At 41.3% G+C, this 24805-nt stretch overlaps 1 protein-coding gene across 3 annotated transcripts in view; it reads right to left on the reverse strand.

Annotated features, from left to right (window-relative positions):
* LOC132148836 (growth arrest-specific protein 7-like) overlaps nt 1-17521 on the reverse strand; it is a 32549-nt gene extending 15028 nt beyond the window's left edge. For 2 of the 3 annotated variants that reach the window (XM_059557574.1, XM_059557571.1), the window contains exon 1: nt 7085-7265. In XM_059557574.1, coding sequence (XP_059413557.1) covers nt 7085-7219 — 135 coding nt within the window. In that variant the 5' untranslated portion in view covers nt 7220-7265. Of the gene's footprint in view, nt 1-7084; nt 7266-17180 lie in introns of those variants that run through there. The other variant, XM_059557572.1, reaches the window with a different exon arrangement.
* Nucleotides 17522-24805: the final 7284 nt, after the last annotated feature.

A 24805-nucleotide genomic window follows, 5' to 3' on the forward strand; every position in this document is an offset into this window, starting at 1 on the left:
ACACAAGGTTCAGGAACCTCTCTGATTGGTGGATTGACACATTGTATTGTCACATTGTGTCCTGGCGAGTCATATTAGAGTCACTAGTTCCCTTCGTTCCCAAAATCAACCAATAATCAGACTTGTTGCTATGACATTGACCTGAGTCTGTGATTCTGTGATGTTTTCAACATTAAATAAATAGACTGTATAGATTAAATAATGTTTGGGCAGTTTTCACTATCAGTAGCTCATATTAAGGCAATCTCACTGCGTTTTATATGGTGATATGCTTCAAAGTCAGAAATATTTGGCTAATTTCCTCTGTAAATCTCTGCCTACAGTTAGAGTAAACATCAATATAATTAATTTTGATGGGCTTTATCCAATATACTTGTGCATTTTTTTATTTCATCTCCTGTGTGTATTATTTGGTTTAATTTAAAAAAACAAAAGCTTGCTGAATGGGCTTTGATATGCATCTCCGATTTCAGCTCTGATAATAAATGATATGCAGCCAATGTTAACCTTATTATAAGAAAACACACACACACACACACACAAAAACATTACACATTTTTCCTGTGTGTTAGGGAGGGTGGACATTACAAAGTTATTACAAAGTGCTCTTTTTAAAGGAAAATTATGAAACAGTCATGAAAGTGGCCATTTTATTTCATTAATATAATATTATCTGCAAGTACGTTTTTTTAAATATACTTTTAAGAACTGAAGTACACTACAAGTGCACATTCAGTACAATTAAGCACACTTATTTTACACAAAGGTAGGGCTACAAAAGGACAAAAGCCCCATTTTGATCATAAAATGCATAATGATCAGAATAACAAAAAAAAATTTAATAATAAATTAATGAAGCAACATCAATTGTGTAAGATGTAGTAATCAAAGACAGTTCTGATCTAAAATCTTTTTCAAGTAAAGCAGTCAAGCAAAGGCCCCATCATGGCGTAAAAGGATTTTAACCCCTGCAGCAATCGGGCTTTGTACAGCAAATACAATCCTTTCACTTTTCTGATGTTTGTCGAAAAACTGTTGAACTATCACCTTGAACAAAACTGAATTTCATTGACGTTTCTGTCTCAAAAGATCTGAGAGATTTAAAGATATTCATTAGCTATAATTTCTAAATCTGACACATTGTAAAAATCAATACATGTTTGATCCATTTACTTCAAAATCAGCATTTTGTCATTGCATGCTAGGACCTCATTCACTTCTGCAGTGCATATCATCAAATACTTTGTATTTTGAGAGAAAATACAAGGGCCTTTTACCCAAGGGCTGTACCCTACTGTGCATTATACAGGTATGTTATAAGCTGTACAGTGTACACTATTCCAATCAAAACACAGCCAGAGATTCGCACACTACCATGAAACAAGCAAACATTGTTGAGAGTGAGATTTCCAGTAGTGCTATTCGTTTCTACCTCAGACTGCAGTTAGTGTGTGCGCTCATAAAGTGTTTGAGTACACACTCTAGGGTCCATGGCATCTCCAATTAGCCTGTTAGCACTGCAATTATGTAATGCTCACCATCTGTACCGCCTCCCTGACACTGCCCTTCAGTGCTTCTCACACACACACACACACACACTGAGCCTGTCCTCCAACAAAAAAAGACCATATAGGTCATTTGTGTTTATATCTATGAGCATTTATTAAAAATAATGACAGTATCGCATTGCGTCTGTCATCATGAAATGACGTATAACATCATTACCAATCAAAACGCACGTTTATTTAAATACAATGTGTGGGCTTTTTACACCGATCTCCCAGTATTTCCTACATATTTTAATAGGTGAATTATTCGTTGGAATGACCACACCCCTAAACCTAACCCTCACAGAAATCATGCTAAATTATGATTTATTGAGCATATACATTTTCGTGCACATCCGTTCCCTGGGATCGAACCCATGATAGCATGATTACATATCAAGGTATAACGCAATAATCTACCAACTGAGCTACACGAGACGCAAACAGAGTGCAAATAAAAGAGTACAAAACATTAATATGAAAACGATATTTTGCCGATAGGGGCGCAATTGTAGTATACGCTCTGATGGGTCGTATTCCTGGGATTTGGACAAACGACCTATATGAGCGTATTAGACAGGTTGATATATAGTTTTATTAATTTAATCAAGTAACTGCTGAACTTTCAAGAAATCCACCTCAAGCATAAAGTAACACGGTTGTAACCCTACAAAAGCTGCAGGACCACCATAGAGACGCATGTTTTATTCATGGATTAATATGTGGTTGTAGTCTAATATATTGTTCACACTATCATCACTGTTACAGTAAACATGGAATTAGTATAGAATTTATTTAAATACATAAAGTAAATTATGATAGTATAACTCAGTGTGTTTGTGCCTCATAAATGGCATATTGTAAGTGAAGTTATATGTGTACACGAATTAAGTACATTATTACAACAAACATGCTTTGTGCAATGATCATTAACCTTGTTGTATTGAATCTATGTTAGAGCTGAACATTAAATATCATTGCAAAAATCACTGCACAAATGTGCCGATTTTTTTTATATATTTACAATATTATTGTTCAAACAAGAAAATACTCTAAAATCACATTTTTAATACTAAAAGCATTTTATTTCATAAAAAATAATAATTTATATAATTATATCAAGAAAATTCATAGTTAATTAGTTAGCAAGTTATATTACATATTATAAATTATTATATAGATTAGTTATTATATATATAATATAATATTATATATTATTATATAATATTATAAATTAATTAGCAAGTCTTTAGCAATGACTTAGCAATTAACTTGATCAAGTGACAGTAAAAAAAGTTACATTACAAAAATGTATACATGTGTGTGTGTGTGTGTGTGTGTGTGTGTGTGTGTGTGTGTGTGTGTGTGTGTGTGTGTGTGTGTGTGTGCGTTCTAATTTTGATTACATATAAAGAAAAGTATAAAAGAATAATACATATTACTACCAGGGCAAACCACGATGAATTATGACTGTTCTATCTCATCTCACCAAAGCACCTCTGAATGTTAACTCCTTCACTCCATCAGCATTCTTTAAACATGCAAGAATGGAAAAGACGGCATAATGCAAATTCTGCAAACACACAAACACAAAACACAATTACGATCAAGACATTGGATAGACGACCCTTGCATGTGCACAGTGATAAGACCCTATCCACTCACCCCATATGCTTCCTATCTGATGGCCTTTGAGCTGATTTACTCATTCATGCCTCGTCACTTTGTTCATTTCATGCCTGGAAGATCTCTTTGATTGTCGTCACCACTAGATTTTCCGTAACAGTGCCAGCACATCTATCACTCCTGTTGTTTATCCTTCACTCTCATCCTCCACAAAATGAGCCCATTCATCAGATTCAGGCCCGTCTCCTCTCCTTATAAATCCTCAGCAAGGTAATCTACCCTTATCAGAGTTTATTAGACCCTCTGTCCACGATGAAATACATCTCCCTCCACACCCTTAAAATCCAGCTTCCTCCGCGTTAATGTAAGGTCAGTTCACATACACCAAAACTGTAACTTAAGTTACCATTTGGTGCACCGCTGTTGTTTTGCTTCAGGGAGGGCAAATACTCCTGATATTGCAGTAAACTGCTTTGGTTGAGGGCTGCAGCTATTTCAAACATGGGCTGTGAATGAAATTTCACACTAATCAAACATCATCTCTACTCGTGGGGCTCCAGGGGGGCCAGACATCTACACAGTAGTCACATTTCATATAGATCACTTTTCGTTTTTGTATTTTTTTACGCAAATAACATTACCAAGCACTCATAGAATCATGAACCAATAATTTTGTAGTCAGAATGGCCCAGGGATCCTGGTTTGGCGGGATATCTTTGGCAATTAGCCCTCTCATGGTACTGTAGATGTTGTGAAACCATCATTATGTGGGCAAAATGATCTTTTCCCATCTCTAAATGATTTAATGTATCTTAAATCTATTTACAATTGACTAACAATCGCAGAAAACGAGTCAAAAACTCATTCTGCAGCACATAAAACATAATACACAATGAAGTTCATTTGGCCACTAGACATTATAAAAATTAACAGAAAATTAGTAAATCATGACTTAAGTTTAATTTTTGGGTTAACGAATGCTTTGAGAGTTAATTTAGCGCTTATACTTAGCAAGTGTTTGACTGATATGAATCATTACCTTTAAGACAGGAGTTTGGAAATAAACTACAACACTGGCAAACAATGTATTTATCACGGTGTGTGTGTGTGTGTGTGTGTGCTTGTATAGTGAAAGGTAAAAAACGGACGCAGTATTTGTATGGGTAAGTAGAATGCCTGTGCCCAGCGTATATCTGGCACCGGCCCATGAACCCGCTGCCCAACTCACTTTTAATGGCATAATGAACACGGCTGCTGGAAACCACCCATTTCTGCTGAACAGCCGCAAATATCACAGACCTAATGATGGAATAAAATATGCACAAGGGACACAAAATCACCAGGCAAGCAAACAAACACATCTACAAGACTTCTCTCCAACATTCATACATACATGCATATATAAGTACTGTACATACAGAGATGGCAACCGCTGCTCAGAATATAGGGTGCCTGGCCTCTGTTGCTAAGCTACAAATTGCTTTTCCTGAAGGCCATTTTTCTCCGTTACAAAACAATATTTGTCCAATACTAATAACGAATGACATCATTTCCAAGTGCAAAACATTTTCGCAAGCAAAGATTTCTAAAATGGGGCCTCCATATATTTCTAGCCTATAATATTCAGTTGTTTACAAGTGCTGGCACTATGACCAGCTGTTGACAGCTAGCTATTATTTGAAGTGCAGTAAAGTGTATCAGGACGGAGAGCGCGCGGGTGGTTTTGGTTCCACATTGGGGATACTCGAAAGATACTCAAGGTGAGGCAAAAGGTAAAAGCTTCTAGACCAGCCTTTCAAACCCCCAACAACCTCACGCTATTGATTCAACGTGTCTCCAATTCAATGGTTGTCATGGAGAATCACTTGTGCGTCTTTGAGAGAGAGCTAAAAATACCTTGTAATAGACAGAAATCCATATATGCATTACACTTTCAGTAATGTTCTTTGTAATATTGATATTTCCAGTTAGATTATTAGCTAAATGATGCATCTCAGCAAGATGCAAAACAGTGCCATGATTCAGTGAAAGTATCAGATATACTACAGTATATCAGTACTAGAGTAAAACTAGTATTTGTTTATATACCATAATGCAGTTTGATTGCTATAGACACATATTAACAATAATTAACACAAATCAATATCTCTTGTCCGTTTATTGCAACTGTGCAATGACTGGAATTAAGTATCCATTTGTTCATAATCAAGAATAAAACCTTTCTGGGTTTATTTGGCCATAATGACTGCACATTATCACTTCCGCTTCAATAAGCGATCAGACTTCCTTTGTTAGAGGAAATAACACATTTATTAATGCACAGCACGTATGAATACTAGAGCAGTCGGTCTATACCTGCCGCTAAATCTGCAGCATACTAAACACGACTCATGCTGCCTCTCTTTAGAAACAGTGACAGGCTGAATGACAGCTTACTTTCAATTCTTCCATATCGCTCTTGTTCATTTTTCCCTCTTTGTGTGTGTGTTTTTTATTCTAACACCCATTAGTCAGTACTATTGCCTTTGTCACCATGGAAACTGGACTAGCCATGTCTTCCGCGGTTCTCTAGTCTTCTCTAGTTCCCTCTCCCTGGTGGGCGGTCTCTGTTTCTCTCACTCCTGACTGACACCTCAACTGCCCTATATGCACACCAGAATATCTGTACATCTCTTGCTTGATTCACACTACAGGTTACATAACAGCAAGCCTGTCTTATACAGCCTCTGTGAATGCCTATGTTAATATATATTGTAGTAACTGCATAAAGAGTGGCCAACCATCACCACAGGCACTAGCTAAAACCAAAAGTGCGTTTTTTGAATGAGAGTTACCCATCAAAATCATTCCTGCTCTCAAAGTGGATGTTCAGGCTCCTGCGGGAGTTTTGGTGTGAATAAATCTGACCCGCAGTTGCATGCAGTTGCAACATCTGCCCTTCTGTGCTCCGCTTTTATGAATCATGGCAGCATTTCCAAATGCATTTAACACAAGTAGTTTCTTGAAAGCTTCTGATGTAACCAAATGCCCATCAGTTGAGCGAGCATTCAGTTTTTAATATGATGTTTCAAGGTGAAGCTGGATCAAAGCGAGGTTCGAATACAGCTGCAAAGCCATGTCTCCGCACTCAGACTGCATACATAATTTGAAAATAAGTGGCATGCCTGTGAGCGCCGCGTACGTGCACGAGTTTCCCACTGTCAAGCATCAGCCTTGTCACATAACAGAGCGTCCACACAGCTTGTGTTGGCATTTAAATTACTCTCCTCTGTGGTATGCTTGGACACTGCTCAACAACATTTGAAAAAGCAAGCGGTCTCTTGGGAAGTGGGCAAATTTGCCTTAATGCAAGAACAACGGAGCAGTTCTTGAAAAGTGTTGAAAAGAAAATCAGATGTATTTTCCACTCTGTATTATTCCATTTGGTTCCATTCAAAGAAGTTCCTGGGAGTTCCATTTTAGCAATTAAATCTCAAAATGGTTTTCTCAATGAACACTTCCATGTTGGTGAATCCATTAAAACATGGTATTTCAAAACAGTGGTGATGCAATCAACTAGTCATAGTGCATCTTCATACTCTCAAAAGCACACACACAAACTCCCATCAACACTTGTGAAACACAACACACACACACGCATGCAGGTGAAGCAGTGAATAGAGTGGCACAAGACACTGAGCAGATGTTTCACATCTGGGAAACACTTCAGGGAAAAAGCCAGCCACTGATTAGAAATCCCAGGGGCCAGTTCTCCAAAACTTGCAACGCCTGGCTCTTTCTGATTGATGTTATCATTATAGTTGTGACTGATGCATTTAGGAGCATATAGAGCATCTCATTTACATGTCAATACATGTCACATGTCAATTTACATGTCAATGTTATGGTGTCTGTGTGTGAGCAATACTCACTGTGATTTTGGTCTCCTTGATCTCCTTCTCCTTATTCTGCCTCCTGGCCGGGGAGGTGGAACCTGGGCTCTGAGGGGACAAACAGGAGACATCATCAAAACTGCTCTCTGCATCAAAGCTTTCCTCCATCTCCATTGCTCCGTGCCTCCTCTCTTAAGTTCTTTCTTTCTTTCGTTCTTTCGTTCTTTCGTTCTTTCGTTCTTTCTTTCTTTCTTTCTTTCGTTCTTTCTTTCTTTCTTTCTTTCTTTCTCTTGCTGTCTCACTCTTTCTGCACTTTCGCGCTGCTGCTCTGCCAACCTGCTCGACTCCCGCACACAGTCTGACTGCCTGGCTCTGTTGCTGTGGCGAGCGATGCAGAGTGGCGCGTATGTGTGGTGGTGGTGGGGGGGTCTCAGGGGGAGGGGGGTCATGGAAGCGTGACGAGTGTGAGGGAGAGAGAAACATGCAGAGAGAGTTGGTGAGGTACACAATACTTCAACTACACTAAAGAGGGCACACAATCGACAGGAAAGAGGGGGAATCTCTTTTTGTTTTTTGATGTACAGGTCAGATTTCACCCCAAAATCAAAAGGAAAAAAATAATCTAATAAATAAAAATGAAACAAAGCCTGTTTTTAGGACCATTAGCATTTTCTTTTTGAAGTAATTTTTCACTGTAATGCAGAAATAATAATAACAATAAAAATTATACTGTTACTGTGACTGTAATGTTACTTAAAAACTTGAATTTACTATAATTTGAATATATATATATATATATATATATACATGTCGGTTTCTGTTTAGTTCCTTTTTGCCCCTGTTTGGATAATTTCCTAATCTCTTCATTAGTTAATTATCATTCTTTTTTTTCCACCTGTGTTTGTTAATCATCTTGTTTGCTCCTTAGTTGCCTGCCCTTTATAAGCCCTCAGTTTCTTTATCGTATTGTTTTTGGATTAATGTTAATTTTAATGGTTAAATCTGGTTTATACCTATTGAAAGATTCCTTTATCTTCACTCCTTCTTCGTGCACTTTTACTAAAACCAGAACCACCTGACAGAATTCAAGACTGATTGCAGAATGACAATGATGGCTGAGGACGAACTGTGTTGGAGAAGGCAGCTGGTTCTGGTCCGTAGGGCACAGATAAGCACACAGGATGCTGACCATGCCCTTCATCCCAAGCAAGATGAGGAAGCTAAGGAGGAGAAGGCGGTCATCTCCAGATCTAGAGTTTGCTCCAATGTCGGTTCCAGCCCCGGAGCTTGCTCCAGTATTGGCTCCAGCCCCAGAGCTTGCTCCAGTGTCTGCTCCTTGCAAGTGCCTCCCAGAGCGCCCTCCAGTGCCCGCTCCTCGTAAGCACCTCCCAGAGCGCCCTCCAGAGCTCGTTCCAGTGTTGGCTCCAGCCCTTCTTCGCAGTGCTGGCCCCCCTTCTGCCAAGGCAGAGTGGCAGCTGCACACGTGGGGTTCGCAGGTGGATCTGGCAGAGGGAATGGAGACGGGCCAGTCCTTATCTCCTTCTTCATCCGGTGCCCAAACCCTGGGTTCGGAAGCACGCTCGGCGCCACCCTATCGGCCCAATATGAGGAGTTGTTGGAGGTGGTTACTCGCGCAGTAGATAGATTAAAAATCAACTGACCTGCTGAGAAACATTCCGAGCCGCAGAAAATCAACCTAGATGAGCGCTTTCTGCGGCCAAGGCAACCACCTCCACGCCAGAGCTTTCCTTTCTTTCCCGATCTGCATGAAGAAATTGCGAGATCGTGGAACCATCCTTATTCTACCCACCTCTTCGGCCCCGATTCACAATATTATGGCAACATGATGGGGCTGGTAGAGCGAGGTTATAGAGCAATGCCACGGGTCGAAAAGACGCTCGCGGGCTATCTGTCTCCCGGTTCGGCATTGTCTCTAAAGGCTCCGGCGTTGCCCACTAAGCCGCTTAAAACAACATCTACGCTGGTGGGCAAGGGTCATGTGGCAGCAGGTCAGGCTGGGGCATCCCTTCATACTATGGCAGTCCTCCAGGTATATCAAGCCGACCTGCTGGGAGATATCAACGAGGGGGAGGGGATCAACGCCCACGCCACATACCAGCTCCTCATATCGAGAGGCGCAGAAGCAGAGTGTCGCCGTTCGTGCTCCCCCACGCCGGAACCGAGGCCCTTAGCGACGCTCTGAGTCGGAGATTTCCAGGCCCAAATCAGACCATAGGGCAATCATCGAGGCCAGGAAGTCCTCGACAAAGAAATCCTGACACCAGAGTCTCAGGGATACAGAAGGCAGCCCCTACTGGGGTAGAGCACAGTCCGCCTCAGTATACGGTGCCCGTCTCACCTCAGTGCCCTCGGGAGGTCGTTCTGCCAACCCTGCCAGAGTTTCAGGGTGCAGTGGCTTCCAGCGAGCGCTGCTCCCAGTTATATCCGCCCATGAGCGTAGCGGAGCTGGGACGCTCGCCGCCCCTTCGGAGGCCTCTTACACCAGAGGTCAGTCTCGAGAGAACTTATTCCCTTAGTAGATTATTTAGCATCTTGGAAACTACTGCCAAATCTATCTCAGTGGGTCCTGCATACGGTAGAAAAAGGCTACTGCATTCTTTGGCTATCCACCGTCGATATGCAATGGGGTTACACCGACACTAGTTGGCCCCCAGCAGGCTCTGGTTATGGAACAAGAAGTGAATACCCTATTAAACTCTGGAATAACTTATTCTGAGGTCACCGTAGCCACCAGATCCAGTCTGTATCCAGATCAGAGGGTCATTGCAGTCACCTGGATCCAGTACGTATCCATACCAGATGGTGGATCGGCACTTAGAAAGGACCTCTACATCCCTGAAAGACAGCGGAGACAAGGACAACTTGAGCCCCAGATACAGATCCCCTGTAAAGACCTTGTGTCAGAGGACCACCGGGACAAGACCACAGGAAACAGATGATTCTTCTGCACAATCTGACTTTGCTGCAGCCTGGAATTGAACTACTGGTTTCGTCTGGTCAGAGGAGAACGGGCCCCCCGACTGAGCCTGGTTTCTCCCAAGTTTTTTTCTCCATTCTGTCACCGATGTTTTGGCTCCTTGCCGCTGTCGCCTCTGGCTTGCTTAGTTGAGGTCACTTCATCTACAGCGATATCATTGACTTGATTGCAAATAAAGGCACAGACACTATTTAAACTGAACAGAGATGACATCACTGAATTCAATGATGAACTGCCTTTAACTGTCATTTTGCATTATTGACACACTGTTTTCCTAATGAATGTTGTTCAGTTGCTTTGATGCAATGTATTTTGTTTAAAGCGCTATATAAATAAAGGTGACTTGACTTGACTTGACTTGACTATTAACCCTCTGGAGTCTAAGGGTATTTTTGGGGCCTGGAGAAGTTTTGTCATTCCCTGACATTTGTGCTTTTTTCAGTTTCTTATAAACATCTAAATGGCTAATCTCACTGTAATCAGCACAAACTGGGCTATAATAATATGTGAGCATCATGTACATGTATGTACATGTACATTTTTTTTTGAGAAAAAAAAATATGAGTGGTTAGTGAAAGTAAAATTGAGTAAAAATGTGAGTAAAAGTTTTAAATCACTTGAATAAGGCCATAAAAGAGCACGATTTCTGAGTTTGGGTCACCAAACTTGGCTGAATGTCACGTCACTTTCACTTTTTTTTTTTTTTTTAAAACATACAGAACATTGGTTCCCGGGACTTTTGAGAACTGGAGCTTGTAGTCTAGAATTTTTCTTTCTAAATTATGTGAAAATCATCTTGTTTACTCACTCACAGAAAACAATATATTGATTAAAATTTTCTAATTTTCTAAGTAGGCATCAACTATCATGAAAATCATTGTGATTTACACCTGAGAAGACAAAGGCCAGCATAATGAGCTGCATAATGAGCCTTTCAGTCAGCTGAGAGGGAAGAGTTACAAGAAAGAATGTGAGGACAAAATAAATGTATATAGTTTTATGTTTGTAGTTTATTTAGAATATATTTAATTATCCCGCAACATAATTTAATATCCACTTGCAAGTGCAGTTAAACAGTTTATTAGAAACAATCAAAGCTGACTTTCAAACTGAATTTTTTGCATCATTACTCCAGTCACACAATCCTTCAGAAATCCATTTCAATCAGATTTTCTACAAAAAAAAATAATATATATATATATATATATATATATATATATATATATTATTATTATTATCATTATTACTATTAATGTTGAAAAGAGCTGAGAATATTTTTTCAGGTTTTTTTTGGGGGGGGGGGGTAAATTGAAAGAACAGCATTGTTTGTTACATTTGTTACAGTTACATTTATTTGTTACATTTATATTATTTACATCAAGCTTTTGAATGGTATAGTATTGTATATTGTTATTGAAACTTCATAATGTTTCACTTTATTATACATTTAGTCAGGAATAATAGTTTGGAAAAAGTCATTGGAAAAAGTCTAACTAGTAACTAGTAAAATGTTTACACGTTATGTCAAGTATATAAATAAATAAAAAGAGACTTACTCATGTTTATGATCTCTGCTGAATAAAGTGCTTCATTCTTTTTTTCTGAGGAAATCCAAATCTCAAATCCTCAACCACAGATGGGTCTCTGTCAGAAGTAGATGCATTAACAAGAACACAAGTGTACTATTTATGGAGGCTATATCTTTAACACAAAGCATTTATGCAGACTCTGTTGATACTCTCCTTGATTCCTTTAACTCAAAAGTTAAGAATGTTATTGATGATATTGCTCCAATAATAGTCAGTAAGAAAACAAACAGACAGAAATCAGTTTGGAAAAGATCAACAGCAGTTCAGACTATGAAAAGACAATGCAGAAAAGCAGAGCGGATGTGGCGGAAGACAAAACTTGAAATTCACTATAGCATCTATAAAAGACAGCCTTCATGCTTTTAATCTGAAACTAGCCACAGCTAGACAGAATTTCTTCTCAAACCTTATAAACAGTAACTTAAATAACACTCGTATTCTTTTTGCCACTGTTGAGAGACTGACAAACCCCCCCAAGTCAGATTCCCAGTGAAATGCCCAGTGAGTTTGTATCCTTCTTTTCTGAGAAGATCGTCAATATCAGGAAGGTGATTAGCACATCCTCAGGTAAAGCAGAGGATAGACAGATTAGGCCACAATATCAAAAAGATACTATGTCTATTTTTGAAGCAATTGATAGCAAAATTCTGGAAGACATAGTGCAGCACCTAAAATCATCAACCTGCTATCTTGACACACTTCCCACATCTTTTTTCAAAAGTGTGCTTAACTGCTTAGAAGCAGATCTTTTAGAAGTGCTGAATGCCTCACATCTTTCTGGGACATTTCCAAACTCCTTAAAAACTGCATTTATTAAGCCCCTCCTGAAAAAGAGCAATCTTGATAACACCATTTTCAGCAACTTTAGACCAATATCTAATCTTCCTTTGATAGGCAAAATTATAGAAAAGGTAGTTTTTAATCAGCTGAACAAATACTTAAACTCAAATGGATACCTGGACAATTTTCAATCTGGTTTTCGACCACATCACAGCACAGAGACAGCACTCATTAAGATAATAAATGATATTAGCTTAAATTGTGACTCTGGCAAAATATCAGTGCTGGTATTGCTAGATCTCAGTGCTGCGTTTGACACTGTCGATCATAACATACTACTAGAGAGACTGGAAAACTGGGTCGGGCTTTCTGGGATGGTACTCAAATGGTTCAGGTCATAGAAGGGAGTGGCTATTATGTGAGTCTAGGAGAGCATAAGTCTAAGTGGACGTCCATGACATGCGGAGTCCCACAAGGGTCAATTCTCGCACCGCTCTTGTTTAGCCTGTATATGGTCCCACTAAGTCAAATAATGAGAAAGAACCAAATTGCCTATCACAGCTATGCTGATGATACCCAGATTTACCTAGCCTTATCTCCAAATGACTACAGCCCCATTGACTCCCTCTGCCAATGCATTGATGAAATTAATAGTTGGATGTGCCAGAACTTTCTTCAGTTAAACAAGGAAAAAACTGAAGTCATTGCATTTGGAAACAAAGATGAAGTGTTCAAAGTGAATGCATACCTTGACTCTAGGGGTCAAACAACTAAAAATCAAGTCAGGAATCTTGGTGTGATTCTGGAGACAGACCTTAGTTTCAGTAGTCATGTCAAAGCAGTAACTAAATCAGCATACTATCATTTAAAAAACATTATTGAATGAGCACTGTGCAATGTCCGAACTGATTGCACTATATTTTCACTGTTTTTTTATTTTTTTATTTATTTTATGTTTTAAATTCATTTTAAATAAGTACATTTTTAAAAAAATTTAAAAGTTTTAAAATTTCTTGTTTTATTCTTGTTATTATTTTTCTTCATTATTATTTTACTTTCTTTTATGTAAAGCACTTTGAATTCCCATTGTGTACGAAATGTGCTATATAAATAAACTTGCCTTGCCTTGCCTCACGTCAGTCAAGAGAGTCAAAGAATGCCAGTCACTCACTGACAAACAGTTTCAGAGACTATTAGGTATGATGACAGCTGCGACCAACCTGATACCTTTTGGCCTGCTCTACATGAGACCCCTACAGTGGTGGCTCAAGTCCAAGGGTTTTTCTCCGAGGGGGAATCCACTTTGACTATCAAGTTCACGCGGCGATGCCTTCGTGCCTTAGACATGTGGAAGAGACCTTGGTTCTTGAATCAGGGCCCGGTCCTGGGAGTTCTTTGTCGCCGTGTAATGCTAGTGGCAGATGTGTCCCTCACCGGTTGGGGTGTGGTCATGAGTGGCACCCTGGCTGTGGTCTGTGGAGCAGTCGCCCTCTGACATGGCATATAAATTGTCTAGAGATGTTAGCTGTGTATTGAGCATTAAAACATTTCCTCCCAGACCTGATAGGTCACCATGTGTTGGTGCTCACCGATGACAAATTGGTTATCTCATATATCAATCACCAGGGGGGTCTGCGTTCCCGCCCCTTGTACAAGTTGGCACACTAGATCCTTCTGTGATCCCAGGGCAAACTCCTCTCGCTCAGAGCAGTGTATATTCATGAGAGACTGAATGTGGGAGCAGACATACTGTCGAGAAAGGGGCAGAGGCCCTGGGAATGGAGGCTTCACCCCGAGGTGGTGAAGCAGATATGGAGAGTGTTTGGCATAGCCCAGGTGGACCTCTTTGTGACTCAGGAGACATCTCAATGTCACCTCTGGTTCTCTCTAGTTCATCCAGCTCCTCTGGGACTGGATGGAAACTGTGGGTGTGGCCCCTGAGGGGGCACAGCTCATAACATCCGGTCTCTCAACCAAGGTTGTTGAGACCCTCCTCCAGTTCAGAGCTCGCTCAACGAGGAAACTGTACACCCTGAGGTGGAAACTCTTCACCTCATGGTGCAGAAATCGGCAGCTTGACCCTGTTAACTGCACAGTTGGTACAGTTCTGGAGTTTCTCCAAGCTAGACTCTCTGCGGGGTTAACTCAGTCCACCTTAAAGGTGTACGTGTACTCCCGTTCGGGAGCCAGACCAGGAAAAGCTATATTGTATGTGTCCAGTTCGAGCGCTGGACGCATATGTCCACAGAGCTGCCCTGTGGAGAAAATCAGACCAGTTGCTTGTTTGCTACGGTCCCCCTAAAAAGTGTTTTCCTGCCTCTAAGCAGACCATCATTGCATAGTCGAGGCTATCAATATATCCTATGAGTCCTCTGGTCTTCCCCCTCTTTTGAGAGTCAAGGCTCACTCTACTCTGGGTATGATGGCCTCTAAGGCCTTCTCAGCAGGTGTGTCCCTCTTGGACATCTGCAACACTGCTGGATGGTCCATGCCCTCCACTTTTGTCAGATTTTACAATCTAGATATGCAAACTACTCCTGGCTCATCTGTTCACTCGCCTTAGCTGTGCTCTTCGGATACACACTAGGCAGGGAGTTGGAAGTCTGGCAGCATGGGCACATCATTCCCCAAAGCATTCGACGCAGCTAGAGTTCCTAAAGAGGAACGTCCCAAGGTTCCGAATGTAACCCTAGTTCCTCGAAGGAATGAGACGCTGCGTTACATTGCCATTCTTCCGGCACCCCTGCCGGTGCTTGCTTCCCTACTCGAAGCTGAAGTCAGCTGCGCGGCACGTGCTTTTATAGCTTCTTGGTCGTTACGTCACCCCGCCCGTGACATCACGCCCTTCCATTGGACAGATTGCACACGATATTCAGAAACGGTCTCTCCAAAGGCGTTCCCCCAAAGCGTACGACGCAGTGTCTCGTTCCTTTGAAGAACTAGTGTTACATTCGTAAACTTGGGACGTTTATGCTTATTAAAAGATTCCTTTATCTCCACTCCTTTTTTGTGTGCTTTTACTAAAGCCACGACTGCCTGACAGGTAATGTATGTATTTTAAGTTATGCTAATAAAATTAATAAAAACACTGTTGTGGAATCAGGGCAATATTTATAACTGTACGTTTTTGTAAAAAAAAAAATATATATATATATATTTAAGATAATTATAAAAGAAAATATTATGTGGAATCAGAATGAAAAATTGTATTCTTTCCCCAAAGAACAGTTATAAGAATTTTGGACAAAATGTGTCCAATTGTCATGAAAACATTGTGTTATGTCAGGGTGATTTTATTACCGTAATGAAATTTTATAAAAATATATTAAATATATATATATATATATATATATATATATATATATATATATATATATATTTAATATATTTTTTTTCCTAAAGAAGAGTAATGACAATTTAGAGGTAAATATGCTTAATTGTCATGAAAAGTCACAATGAGAAAAATAAAATAAATAAATAAACTGAAATCTTAAATAAACATCCAAAATTATTTTCTTATATACAGTAATATATGTATATATAAAAACATATTTTACATCTTTTTTTTTTTTTTTATAAATACTGGTTAGACATCTCTTTGCAAAATTTAAGAAACCAAGAAATAAAATAAAAAATAAAATAAAATAAAAACTAAAAAGAGCTGTATATGCCTGAGAAATATTTTAGAGAACAGCAGAGACAACAGCTCTTAGCATACTGTTATGCGGTTGCTAGGGTGTTCTGAGTGGTTGCTAGGCAGTTGCTTACTGGTCCAAGTCAAAGAAACCACCCCCAGTCTCTATGATATGCTGGGCTTTAGATATGACTCTAGCTCACCTTCAAATCTATGTTTGTTTGTTTTTTAACAAGTTAATTGTTTCTCTTGGAGTGAAGATTGTAAGTCTGATCTGTCAGAAAAGCAATGACACAATTCCACTCAACAATCAGAAATATAATTAAAGTATCAACTATTCACAGTATAAAGGGTGTGGGGTTAGCAATAAGCTAAAGTTCAATATCTAAAGCTACAGTGTGTGACTGCAAATTTAAATAACAATATAAATAACTATAAATAAACAAAAGAGAGGTAAAATTAGGAGGGAACAGAGTGTTAAAATGACGAGAGGCATTTTACTCAAATGGCACCACACTCCCTTCATTCTCTACAGCATATGTGTTTGAGCGGAGAGGAGGGGAGGAGAGAGAGGGAAGAGGGGTGAAATGGGGCTAATTATCATTGGAGGTAAATTGCAAACTACAGCTGGCTGACAGCAGAGACAAGCCACATGACCTGCAAAAACAAAGCCATTTCTCACCGTGTGAGTGTGTGTGTGAGTCCCAGCGTGAGCTTATCTTTCAGACAGGCTGATGTTTCAAGATTTCTGTATTCATTTTGCATCAGTGTTAGAGCTTCGAGAGGTGTGTGTGTGTCCAAGGCTGGCGAGTGTGAGTGTGAGTATGTGCCTTATTTAAAGCTGCAGACGCTGCATCACCATCCTTGTGTGAGCAGGTGATGCAGACTCTGTGCTTAGCGTGTGTGTAAGCAAATATCTCCCAGCATGCATCAAGCTACGCTGCCTCCCCTCTGTGCTTGACTGTACTAGCATAGCATGTGTGTTTGCATTGTGTGCTGAGCATCTAACCTATTTGCACACACGCCATCTTTCCAATAAAATAAATGGTCAGTACATGGCCAAAGAAACAGCATGCAATGTACTCAGTACAACTAGGAGCTAACGAATGTGCAAAACCTAATTTTCTGTTTTACCATCCAGCAGAACATGTCTTCGCCGGCCCGCTATTTGCGGTTACGCTCCTCACCGCTCACCCAGTCCCATTCAGCAACTGTTCAACACCCTAGATTGTCCCAGCATCCCTCGTCTTCTCCGTCTAACCCTTCCCAGCTCCGCTTAAACCCAACACCTTTCCAATCCTGGCCTGAGATCAAACTCTAACTGCATGCGAGGATCCAGAACTGGGCCACCCATATGGTCTACTCCTTGCCGCTCCCATTTGCTGATGACATGAGCTGCCCTTGTCACGTGGGATAGGGAGGGTTTTATTTGGCCCTGCTTCTCCAGCTTCTTTAACTGTTACTGTCCCCAGATTGGCGCAGATGGCACCAGATCTAATTGACTCACATATTTCTGTCCATATCCAAGCAGTGATGGAAGACCAAGTCATGGTATTTGGTATTTGTAAACTGTTTGCACTTAAGGCTTGAAAATATATTCCACAGAAGATTATATTATGTCTTACTCAATATATTAAGCGGGTGATAACTCAGAATGGGACTGTACCTGGTTGCTGAGGCTGCTCTTCCTCAGGGACAGATCTGGACCCTCCAGCACATGTCCAGAGGCTCCAAGATTCCCAGTTACTGCAACATAAGAGGCAGGAAGTGAGTCTTCATTAACTTCAAAGGTTTCCCATGTTTAAATGTTGGTGTGATTAGTGAATAATGCTCGAGATTGATAACCAGAGAACTGCCTACTAATCAATTTCAATGATACATTACACATAAAGAGAGCATTTATTTTGCTTTCATGGTGGAAGAGCAAGCAAGAACAGCTGAATGGTTTAGCCTGATTCGCTCCTCTCCAGATGAATAGGCTATAAAGATGATGGAGAATGCTAATGAAGTATTTCAGCCTGTGGCGCTAAATGAATAAGAACTGGGTTCTATGACTACACAACAGTATCAGAGATACCTTATCAACATTTCACATTTTTATCAACCAATGCACACATGTCAAAATTAGCCTCAGGCTATATGAAAGAATCACTGTGGCATAAAGACTGATACCACAGCAGTGGTGGAAAGTCCATAAAATCAGATAAATTTGAAAAGGGCAACAAAATTAACTTGAGGCATTTTTACTTTAATGTACATGAACATTCATGTCACATGCACATGAATCATACTGTTCATATCATGTTTTTGATCATGTATCATGGTAATATAATGTTAAAGTACCTTACACTTGTACAATGTGTTATATGATATTTGAACATTGTTAGCACACAAATAGCAAATCTTAATCTTACATTGCCCAAAATCATTTTTTTTTTCCACAAAGGATCCGTTTATCAGCTACAAAAGAACACAAAATAAATGCAATACACCTGCAACTATGATAAAAAAGAAGTGGTTAAAAAAATTATATTTTTTTCTCAGCATTGGAACAACATTACTGTGTGTTTTTGTAAAATGCTATTTCAGAAACTGGTAGATACTAGGTTGTAGTGTTAACTTAAAAATAATGCAAACCCACACAATTCGGCCACAAATTCCTTTCTCAGGGTGTCATTTTTCTTGACAAATAACTTTTTATTTTAATAAAAACACAATACAATTTTTTACAAATAACTTCTTTTTTATATATTTCTGGTCTATTACTCTGTAAAATGATTTTTCTAAAGATTTTTTTTTTTCAAATAAAACAAAGATTGCTGGAGCATGTTTAGCAAGAAAAATCTATTTCAGTGTTTAATGTGTTACTTAATTATCTGTGAAATTTACTAGCAATTTCTGAGTAAAAAATGTTTCTACACCACATATATTTATTTTCGATGTTAGACATAGACCCATTCCAAGAAGGGACAAGAAAAGGCATCGTCAGCTTTTTATGTTTGTACATTTGCATAGTAGATGTAATCTGACTTTTGGTTTGAACATTAAAATCTAATTATATTACTCCATAAACACACTGTTCCAGACAGTCAAAACAACTGATATACACAGAAACACACATTAGTAATACCTTTAGTGCTTATGTTGACATAGTATTTCCGTCCCTCAGCTGATGTGTAGCATTTCCAACCCACAGGAAGAGACAAACTCTCGATTTCCTCTGATGACATACTGCAGGAGACTACTGGCTGCTGCTACGGAAACAGAAAGACAAAAACAAATAAATAAACAAACAAATAAATAAACCCTTTTCAGGCAATCATGAGTTATAAATTAAATTAATCAGCATATTAGAATGATTTCTGAAGGATGATGTGACACTGAGTAATGATGCTGAAAATTCAGCTTTTAAATTTTTTTTATTTTAAAATATATAACAATATAAATTTAAAAATAAATTGTAATAGTTGTAAGTCTGGATGTCCTGTACAAAGCACATGCAGGGATTTTCAGAGATATCAAATGTTTGAATGTTTCACCATGACCACTCCCTCTCCTTGGTCTTAAAAAAAATGGCTGACTTAAATTTAGTGATCAAATTCAACACTCTTATGTAAATATGATGTTTTGTATTTATCATTTAAGCCTGACTCAGTGCAAACTGCATCTAAACCAACAACATGTTTATTAGATCCTGTACACACTAAATTACTGAAAGTGTTGTTACCTGTAGCCGAAGAACCGCTTCTCAATATTATTAACTTGTCGTTATCTTTAAGTTACATCAAGCTGGCGTTTATTAAGCCTCTTATTAATAAACCAAAACTAGATCCTAGTGAACTGGCAAATTATAGGCCCATTTCAAATCTTGCATTTATGTCTAAAATTTTAGGAAAAGTTGTGTTTGGTCAATTGTGCTCCTTCCTGCAAAAAAAAGAATATATACGTATATGAAGAATTTAAGTCAGGTTTCAAGCCCCACTACAGCACATATATATATATATATATATATATATATATATATATATATATATATATACGTATATAAAATTATTATGGTACTTAGGTGTCACATTCGCATAAAGGACAGGAAGCAAGTTGCAAGTAAACAATCCTTTATTTGAGAAGTCTGGTCAGGCTGGGTTGATGGTGGGTGACGCAGGGACCTCGATGGCAGCACAGACTGGTGAGAAGGTGGTTGAGTGCGCAGGTGGGTGATGATGAGGGATCCGTGAGATGAATGGTAATCCACAACGACCGAACAGGAACAAGACACATGGAGTAGCTGAGCAGATGGGACACAGACAAGAATCACGGAGGACCTCAAACAACGATCTGACAAACAAGAGACGAAAGACAGGGCATTAAGTAGGCTGGTGGAATGAGCTGCAGCTGCCGCTGATCAAGATGACCAGCGGTAACACCCACATGAAACAATCAACATGACGTAACATGAGACGAGCAGGAAGCAGTACCCCTCCTCCTAAAGACGCCTCCTGGCATCCCTAGACTCCCTTACCTGTCGATTGTAATCATCGATACGAGAGTGATCCAGGATGTCTCTAGCAGGCACCCAACTTCTCTCCTCCGGACCGTAACCCTCCCAGTCCACCAAGTACTGAAATCCGCGTCCCCTCCTTCTTTAGTTCAGAATACGATTGACCGAATAAGTAGGTTCCCAATCTATGAGTCGCGGCGGGGGGGTGGGGGTTATGTTGGGGCACCGGGGCAGGCGGATTAATCGAAGAATGAAATACAGGCTTTATTTTAGATACATGAAAGGCAGGATGAATTCTCCTGTACGCTGGAGGAAGTTTAAGGCGGACTGCCACCAGACTAATGATCTTGGAATGGAATGGAACGGAGAGGAATGTTCTTGGTAGAAAGCCACACTTTTTGACCCACGACATATACGGGAGGCCTAGACCGGTGGCGGTTGGCTTTAGCCTTGGTGCGCACCCCCACTTGGAGTAGAGTCTCGCGGGCTCTTGTCCAAGTGCGGTGACACCTCTGGACAAAGGCGTGAACGGAGGGGACCGCGACTTCGGATTCCAGACTGGGAAAAATGGGTGGCTGGTATCCTACACTACACTCAAACGGAGCCCGTAGCTGATATAGGTAATGTATTGTGGGTGTACTCCACCATCGACAGTTGTTGGCTCCACGAGGAAGGATTCTTGGAGACCAAACATCGCAACACCCTTTCCAAATCTTGGTTGGCTCTCTCGGTTTGACCATTGCTCTGGGGATGAAGCCCTGAGGACAGACTTACAGTCGCTCCCAGTAATCTACAGAATTCACGCCAAAATTTGGACACAAATTGGGGTCCCCTGTTGGAAACCACGTCTGTTGGGAGGCCATGTAAATGAAAGACGTGATCTATGACGGTCAACGCTGTCTCCTTGGCTGAGGGTAATTTGGGCAAGGGAATAAAGTAGGCCGCCTTCGAGAACCGGTCCACCATGGTCAAAACTACCGTGTTGCCCTGGGAGGGTGGGGGGGGCGGTAATAAAATCTAGTGTGATATGGGACCAGGGTCTCGAAGGGACCGGCAGCGATTGAAGTAACCCATCAGGAGGTCGATTGGAAGTCTTACCAGTGGCACAAACCGAGCAAGCCAAAACAAAACTGTGAATGTTGCGATAATGTTGGGATAACACCGCATCTACCCCCACCTCTGACGCATCGACCTCCACCACAAACTGACGTGATGGATCAGGGGTGATTAAGATAGGGGCCGAAACGAAGCAGCCCTTCAGTTTGGCAAACACAGCCTCGGCTGTGTCTGACCACCAGAACGTAGTTTTGGGGGAGGTCAAGGCGGTCAGAGGTGTGGCTAGTTGACTGAAGTTGTGAATAAAACACCGGTAGAAGTTGGCGAACCCCAGAAACCTCTGCAGGGCCTTACGGGAATCTGAACTTGGCCACTCTACCACAGCCTTAACTTTCTAGGGATGCATGCGTATTCCCTCAGTCAACACGATATATCCAAGAAACGGAACAGACTGTGCATGAAAAGCGCATTTCTCCGCCTTGACAAAAAGCCCATTCTCTAGCAACCTCTGAAGAACTCGTCGAACGTGCTGCACGTGTTCCTGGAGAGAAGAGGAAAAAATCAATATGTCCTCCAGGTATATATGACATATATGACATATATGAATTGATCGATCATTTCTCGCAGCACGTCATTATCGAATGCCTGGAAGACCGCTGGGGAGTTGGACAGCCCGAAGGGCATGACCAAGTATTCAAAGTGCCCCCTGGGGGTGTTAAAAGCGGTCTTCCATTCATCCCCCTCCCTAATACGGACCAAATAAAGCATAACGTAAGTCCAACTTCGTGAAGATCGGCGCTCCCTGCAACCTCTCGAAGGCTGAAGACAACAACGGCAAAGGGTATGTATTTTTTATCGTGATGTTGTTCAGTCCCCGGTAATCAATACAAGGTCGCAGCGACCCGTCTTTCTTCCCCACAAAAAAGAACCCTGCCCCCGCTGGAGAAGAGGAAGGGCGGATGAACCCTGAAGCCAGAGAATCAGAAATATATTTCTCCATAGCCTCCCTTTCTGGGACAGAAAGTTAATATAATTTGCCTTTAGGCGGAGACTTACCTGACAGTAAATCTATGGCACAGGCATAGGGACGATGCAGAGGGAGAGAAGCAGCACGAGACTTACTGAACACTTCCTTCAGGTGGAGGTACTCCGCGGGCACGTTAGACAAATCCACTGCTTCCTCCTGAAACATAGACATAGAAACAGACGAACAAGCAGACACTAGACAAGACTCATGACATTTGTTACTCCAGGCCAGGATGGAATGAAGTTGCCAGTCCACTTTGGGGTTGTGACGGAGGAGCCAGTGGTGACCAAGAACTATGGGTGCAAGGGGAGAGTCTAGTATGTAGAATGAGATGATTTCTGAGTGGTTGCCTGATGTGATGAGGGTAATGTTTTCAGTGATGAGTGAGATGACCGGCAGTCTTTGTCCATTGAGGGCGTCAACCGTGATCTGGTGAGTGAGGGGTCTGAGGGGAATTTGAAGTTTGCGTGCGAGTGCATAATCCATGAAATTACCTTCAGCGCCGGAGACCAGAAGTGCTTGACAGTCGTGAAATCGTGCTGACCATCTTAGTCTTACCAGGAGGAGCGTAGATGATGATGAGGTCTTCTCGGGGGAGATCCCACCCGATAGTAGCCTCATACTTACTACCGGGCTTGGCCCTTTACCGGACAGATGTAGGCGCGATGACCGGTCCCACCGCAGTAGAGGCACAGGCCCAGGGACCTCCGCCTCTCCTTCTCCTCCCGGGAAAGCCGAGCTCGCCGACCTGCATGGGCTCGTGATCGTAGGAGGGGCTGGCCGCGTCCCCGCCGCTGACTCGGGCATCTGCAGAAGCTCTCGCTGTGGGATTGGGTAGGTTACGTCGTTCCACTCATGTCAGTCGAGCATCTACCCTTAGTGCCAGCTCAATGAGTCCATTGTGTGAGGTTGGAAGGTCCAGGGCGTAGATCTCCCTCTGGACGCGGTCAGCCAGCCCATGCAGGAACATGTCCCACTGCGCCTCCTCGTTCCATTGACACTCCACCGCCAGGGTGCGGAACTCGATAGAGTAATCCAAAACTGATCTCTCTCCTTGTCGTAATTCGGTTAGCCTTCTAGCCGCCTCCCTCCCGGCGACGGCCCGATCAAAAACTCGCTTCATCTCGGCGCCGAATGTCTGGAACGAGGCGCAGCATGGATCTTGATTCTCCCACACCGCCGTTCCCCATAACGCCGCCCTCCCAGTGAGTAGTGTCAACACGAACGCCACCTTGGGTTGTTCGTTGGAGGAGGTCCTGGGTTGAAGAGAGAAGTGCATAGAGCATCGTGTTAGGAAAGCTCTACAGAAATTAGGCTCACCAGAGTAGGTTTCCGGAACTGGAAGGCATGGTTCCGGCTGGGAGGGGGTCTCCGATGGTGTGGGAGGAACGGACGGTGTGAGCGGTGCAGTGGGGGCTCGCAGAAGCTGTAATTGCTGGGTGAGCTTGGACACCTGCGCCACCAAAGCCTGAACAGCGCGGAGGAACTCTTCCAACACCAATGATGGGTTACTCGCTGCTTACATGGGTGGTCAGATTGTTCTGTCACGATCGCATAAAGGACAGGAAGCAAGTTGCAAGTAAACAATCCTTTATTTGAGAAGTCTGGTTAGGCTGGGTTGTTGGTGGGTGACGCAGGGACCTCGATGGCAGCACAGACTGGTGAGAAGGTGGTTGAGTGCGCAGGTGGGTGATGATGAGGGATCCGTGAGATGAATGGTAATCCACAACGACCAAACAGGAACAAGACACAAGGAGTAGCTGAGCAGATGGGACACAGACAAGAATCACGGAGGACCTCAAACAATGATCTTACAAACAAGAAACGAAAGACAGGGCAAGATGATCAGCGGTAACACCCACATGAAACAATCAACATGACGTAACATGAGACGAGCAGGAAACAGTGCATTCATGAACCATGACATCAGGAGGATATATACTGTGTATATATATATATATATATATATATATATATATATATACATATATATTAGGGGTGTAACGATACGCGTATTCGTATTGAACCATTCGGTACGAGGTTTTCGGTTCAGTACGCGGTACGCATTATGGACCGAACGGTTCGCTGGACTAATTAATTATATTTGGAAAATAAAAAAATTTGTGAAATATAATGATATGCGTTCAACAAGGTAGCCCAATAACCCAAACAATGTAA

Source organism: Carassius carassius, chromosome 9 (assembly GCF_963082965.1).
Source record: "Carassius carassius chromosome 9, fCarCar2.1, whole genome shotgun sequence".
In the NCBI taxonomy this organism is placed as follows: domain Eukaryota; kingdom Metazoa; phylum Chordata; class Actinopteri; order Cypriniformes; family Cyprinidae; genus Carassius; species Carassius carassius.